A 6000-nucleotide genomic window follows, 5' to 3' on the forward strand; every position below is an offset into this window, starting at 1 on the left:
TCCTGACTTTCACATCTTGACAAGGTAGCGGAGCGCATTGCCGGTTTGAGCGTCTCGCGCGCTCGCGTCTCATTCTCAATTCTAAAACTGTTTGTTAGCTAATGGTCCTCGGGGCTGTCCGTTTTTAAATACCCCTCTTACCTGCATTTTAATTTGTGCCCCCACCGCCGCTTGGCGGGCTTGGTCCCTGGGTGTTCGCCATCTTTGCCTGGGCAGGGGAGGTTCCATTCGCCAGCGCGTGACTGCGCATGAGCTGCGACGGGACGCCTACTTAATGCTCCTCCCCCAGCGTAGCGGGATCGCGTAGCGGGCGTGTCCTCGCATGGCCGGAGTCGTGCCAGAGTCCTGCCCGTCTGCGCCCGTCCGCGACAGGACGCGCTGGACGTGGCTGGGCCCTGACTTCGCTCTCGGCTGCCCTCCCGTCCACTATGCCGTGTTATTCACGAGATAGTCTTTTTGCCATCAATCAGTCACGGGGGGTTTGTGGCACGCCTCGGGCTGATCCCTTATGCGGCCCTTTTACATGTGGGTGCGGATGTTTCACTCTTTCCGCCCCCTTAAGTAGGGGCTGTAGGGATGACATTACAGTGGCTATTAGTACACAGCCTTCTATCAGCATTTGGAATCTTAACGCTAGGTCGCTTGTCAAGCACCATCTAGACATTTTCGACCTGCTAGCTAATGACTCTCCTGACCTATTTTGCCTGACTGAAACTTGGCTGCAGGATGCCGATACGGCCGTTGTCAACCTGGCCTTTCCGCCGGAATATTCGGTATTCACTCTTAACCGAGCATCCAGAGGTGGAGGGATAGCTCTTGCAGTTAAGTCCTGTTATTCGTGCACCTGGCAGGGTCAAAGAATTTCTGGCTGCGAAAGCGCAATGTTCAAGGTAGCCATTACGCCTAATTTCACCCAGTCGGGGCTATTGATCTATCGGCCCCCAGGGAGTGAAGTGGCTTTTAGAGCGGCGCTACCAGATGCCATCAGTGTATTGGCTGCAAGGTGCTCTAACTTCTCCATTATTGGGGATTTAAATATGCATTTTGATAATCTAGCTAGCCCTACGGTGTCCAGTTTCCTGGCAGATCTTGAGGCGCTCCAGCTGATTCAGCTGGTGTCACAGCCCACCCATTCAGGGGGCCATACCCTCGATCCGCTTTTCACCAACCTTTCGGAAGCCTGTATCTCCAGCTATACACCATTGGCATGGACTGATCATTACTTGATACAGATCCACTGCCCTACACCGGCTATACAACCTAAGTCAGTGGTGTGTTCTATCCCGAGACGACGCTGGAACAAACTAAAGCTGGATGAATTTTTTCATCTCTTATCGACCGACCCATTTGATATTATCGGGTCAGCTGATCAGGTCTATGATAGGTTTTGTAACTGGGTCACCAGGGCTTTAGACACCCTCATCCCTATTGTATGCTGTAAAGTGGGGACTGGAAAATCCAGCCCTTGGTACGATGACTCGCTGCGGGCATTGAAGGTTTCCTGTAGGCGTGCAGAGCGGGCCTGGCGCAAATCCTATAATAGCGGGAAGAAAATCTTGTACCTGTCTACGGTGAAATTGTATCACCGGGCAGTGTGCAGAACCCGCGCCGCCTTCTATGCCGCACAATTCAGGACGAGTTCTAACCCGTCTAAGGCTATCTTCAAGGTGCTGAAAGATCTCACTGCCAAAAAGGTAACGACGAGCCACCAGAGCTCTGTTGAGCATTGTGAAAAACTAGCCGATTTCTTTTTGGAAAAGGTCAACGCCATTTATCGGGCCTTTCCGTTGGCGACTCCCTCGGCTAATCCACCTCTTAAGCCATTAACATCTGAGGGGCTGCATTCTTCTCCCTCTTTAACACCTGAAAGCCTCGACAAACTGGCTCACCAAGTGAAGTCGGGGTCCCCTGTGGATCCACTTTGCTCAGCTGTGTTCAAAGACTTAGCGGTACATGACATCTCACCGTTATGTTCTTTGATCAATACGTCGCTCACTACCGGCGTAGTCCCACTGAAGTGGAAACAAGCTATGGTTCGTCCTATCCTTAAGAAACCTAATTTGGATGGTAGCAAGCCCGAGAGTTATCGGCCAATCTCACTCTTACCATGGCCTGCTAAGGTGACTGAGGCGCACGTCAACGCGGTCCTCTCGGAACATCTACTTCATGCTGACGTCCTCGATGTGACGCAGAATGGATTCAGGGCCGGTCACAGCACGGAGACGGCTCTGCTGTATATGGTGGAGCATCTTCGCTCCGTGCTTGATGCGGGTCAAACGGCGGCGCTGGTGCTATTAGATCTCAGCGCCGCCTTTGATACCGTATCACACCCGATCCTTTTGCGTCGCTTAGAGGAAGTTGGTGTCACCGGCATCGCTCTCCAGTGCGGTGCTTTGGAACTCCCTCCCCCCGGCCATTCGTGCCCTTGAGGATCTGTTCTCCTTTCGCCGTGCGGTGAAAACTTTGTTATTCCCCTAGTTTAAATTTGTCTGATTATTGTTTCGTTGTGTTGTGCAGCTGCCTTGTCGGGCGCCAGGACGCTCCTTGGCTGGAGCATCTGTGCGCCTAATAAAAACGCATAACATAACATAACATAACATATAAGCGGAGGCAACGACAGAAGCGGCGAGAGACCAGCGCAGCTTAGCACATATGGGGATTTATGAGGGGGAGAAGGGCAGGGGTAGTTGGTACAGAATGTTTGGGAGGGCTATGGCGTTTTGAAGGACTACACGGGGCTTGGGGCGGCCTGGGTGAAGGTCTGGGGGGGGGGGCTGGAGTTGTAGGCAGGGACACGGGGGGCATTGATAGGGGAGTCGTTCGGGCCTCTTTCGGGCTCCGGGGCACCTTGGTTGGTAACCTGGGGTTTTGAAAGGGGTGGAGTTTACCCGTCCCGCAGGGTCGGGGGGGGGGGTTTTGCCAGGGCGTACGGGATCCTTTTCGTGCCGTCAGGGTGCACGCGGGGCGTATTTAGGCGCTGACAAAATTTGGGGTGTCGGCCTAGGTGCAGGTTTGGGGTGGCTCGAGCGGACGGTGCTGGCGTATAGGCGGGAACAGGATAAGCAGCTTGGTTAGGCCGCAGGCATTTCAAGGGCGTTTGGGGGTCGTGCGTGGGTGTGAGGTACGTTCTTTGTAGGGGGCTTTTTCCTGGTGGACAGGCCCTGGGGGGTGACGCACTGTGTGGAGGACGTCTCCCTGGGCGCCAGAGGGGACGCACGGTCCCGTGTCGGTGTGGTCATTTCTCCGTGGTGAGCTCGACTCCATGGTCAGGGAACATGCCTGCCGGAGGACAGGGGGGTCGCGATGTACGGCGGGGTTTGACACGGAACGGTGACGCGGCCATGTCGGGGGAGGCGGGGTATGGTGGGTGACGGGGGGGTGGGGGCCGATGTGGCAGGGGTTTTTTCCGGGCGGACGGGCTCCGGTGTGGGACGCATCATCCGGAGGGCTTCTCCCTGGTGGGACGGCCGGTTTTCGGCGGACTGCCTGCATGCGCTGGGCGGCTTCCCAGGCCTTGTGGTGACAGGGTGGGGTCCTGGGCGCCAGAGAGAGGGTACGGCCCGTTGTCGGTGCGGTCACATTTGGTAGAGAGCTCGATTCCGTGGACTGGAAGCACGCCCCGGGGGTGACGTTGAAGGAGGGCATGGCCCTATACAGTTGGTGCTGGAGGGCATGGCCCTATACAGTTGGTGATGGAGGGCATGGGCCTATACAGTTGGTGATGGAGGGCATGGCCCTATACATTGGTGACGGAGGGCATGGCCCTATGCATTGGTGACGGAGGGCATGGCTCTATAAGTTGGTGACGGAGGGCATGGCCCTATACGCTGGTGACGGGGGGCATGGCTCTATATTTGGTGACGGAGGGCATGGCCCTATGCGTGGTGACGGAGGGCATGGCCCTATACATGGTGACGGAGGGCATGGCCCTATACGTTGGGATGAAGGGCAGGGCCCCATGGTTAGGGGGTGGACCTGCCGGCGGTATGAAGGCATAGACATGGCAGTGCGGTGTTGAGGGGGGTCCGCGGCGCGCCATGTGGTTAGGGGGGGGGGTCCTCCCGGCTGGGCCGTGCGGCACGTCCCGGGTTTGAGCGTTGGGGAGTCCTAGGGGGGGGTCGAGGACCGTTAGCACATCCCTCGAGTGGCGGTTATTCCTATTATATGGGAGAAGAGTAGAAAACCTGTTGGGATTATCGGGGGGGTAGGTCAAGCACAATAGAGTATTTAGCCAGGTGGAGAGGCAAATTGACGTTATGCTAATTGTTATGCTAATTACGCTATGTTATTATGTTATGCTAATTGTTACTGTTTGTGGGAATAAGTTAGGGGAGGGGGTGGGGGTGAGTCAGGAAATTACGTATTTATGAGGTTTAGATTGTGCGGCACAGGCCGAGGATGGTATTGTGTAGGATGCACCTGCTTCCAATAAAGCGGCCTTTATCACACCTACATTGAGCCTCGGGTCGGTGCTTTTCTCCCCCCCCCCCCCCCCCCTCCCTTTCCCCAATGGGCCCCAAGTACCAATGCCGGGGCATGCGTGCAAGCTCCAGGCAGTGCCGCCGCCGTGGGAGGCACGTCTGAGAATCAGATACTCACCAATCGGGGACCTCTCCTTGACTACTGTCTGAATCTTCCGAATCGGGGCTCTCTCGTTGACTAGAGTCCGAGTCTTCCCAATCGGGGGTCTCTCGTTGACTGTCGTAGTAGCATTCCCAGTCTCCCATCTCGGCCGCGTCTGTCTAGTTTCTCCCTCGCCTCGGTCTTCCACCTCCTCCTGGACTGTGCTGTGCCTCTGTGTCGTCCGTCTCTCGGCCTCTTCCTCTGCTTTTGAAGGGAGGGGGTAGTTGTGTCAGGAATGCGCCGCCAGCCCCTCCCTACGCCTTCTTTCATCCAGAACCAGAGCCCTCCCCTGAAATCTGAAGCTCGCACCTTCCAAGCGCAAAAACTGGAAATAGGGATTGGAGGGAGCGGAGAGAGATGCACAATGCTGCAAACGAATAATGTAACCTTCGTAAGCACGACGAGCATACTTTTAATGTCATATTGGCATCATGCATCGTCTGAATGTGTCACAAAATCGCAGGTTCCATAATGATGTATCAAATATCATTTAGCCCTTATATTTAGGAAAAGTGAGAATGTATTAATTGCAAATAAAGTAGGCTGGGTGGGGGGCGGCTTCTAATTTTCATCAGTAAGGCCTACGTGTGCTGATGGATGGCTTTCATGGATGTGGTCAGGTTAGAGAGGCAGCTCAGTGGGTTGAACACCTGTGGATGACTTTCATGGATGCAGTCAGGTTAGGGCGGCAGCTAGTGGGTGTAGCACCTGTGGATGACTTTTATGGATGTGGTCAGGTTAGAGAGGCAGCTCAGTGGGTTGAACACCTGTGGATGACTTTCATGGATGTGGTCAGGTTAGAGAGGCAGCTCAGTGGGTTGAGCACCTGTGGATGAATTTCATGGATGCAGTCAGGTTAGGGCGGCAGCTAGTGGGTGTAGCACCTGTGGATGACTTTCATGGATGTGGTCAGGTTAGGGCGGCAGCTAGTGGGTGTAGCACCTGTGGGTGACTTTCATGGATGTGGTCAGGTTAGAGAGGCAGCTCAGTGGGTTGAGCACCTGTGGATGCCTTTCATGGATGCAGTCCGATTAGGGCGGCAGCTAGTGGGTGTAGCACCTGTGGATGACTTTCATGGATGTGGTCAGGTTAGAGAGGCAGCTCAGTGGGTTGAGCACCTGTGGATGACTTTCATGGATGTGGTCAGGTTAGAGAGGCAGCTCAGTGGGTTGAGCACCTGTGGATGACTTTCATGGATGTGGTCAGATTTGAGAGGCCGCTTAGTGGGTTGAGCCCTTGTGGATGACTTTCATGGATTTGGTCAGGTTAGAGAGGTAGCTCAGTGGTTTGAGCACCGGTGATTGGCGTTCATGGATGTGTTCAGGTTAGGGCCGCAGCTAGTGGGTTGAGCACCTATGGATGGCTTTCATGGATGTG

At 55.0% G+C, this 6000-nt stretch overlaps 1 protein-coding gene across 1 annotated transcript in view; it reads right to left on the bottom strand.

The window, feature by feature from the left end:
- The window catches only part of LOC144769543 (uncharacterized), a 100364-nt gene extending 95570 nt beyond the window's left edge, over window positions 1–4794 (bottom strand). Inside the window, exon 1 of the mRNA XM_078653692.1 lies at window positions 4600–4794. Coding sequence (XP_078509818.1) covers window positions 4600–4727 — 128 coding nt within the window. The 5' untranslated portion in view covers window positions 4728–4794. The remainder of the gene's footprint in view (window positions 1–4599) is intronic.
- Between the last annotated feature and the right edge of the window lie 1206 nt (window positions 4795–6000).

Source organism: Lissotriton helveticus, chromosome 7, assembly GCF_964261635.1.
Source record: "Lissotriton helveticus chromosome 7, aLisHel1.1, whole genome shotgun sequence".
Classification (NCBI taxonomy): Eukaryota; Metazoa; Chordata; class Amphibia; order Caudata; family Salamandridae; genus Lissotriton; species Lissotriton helveticus.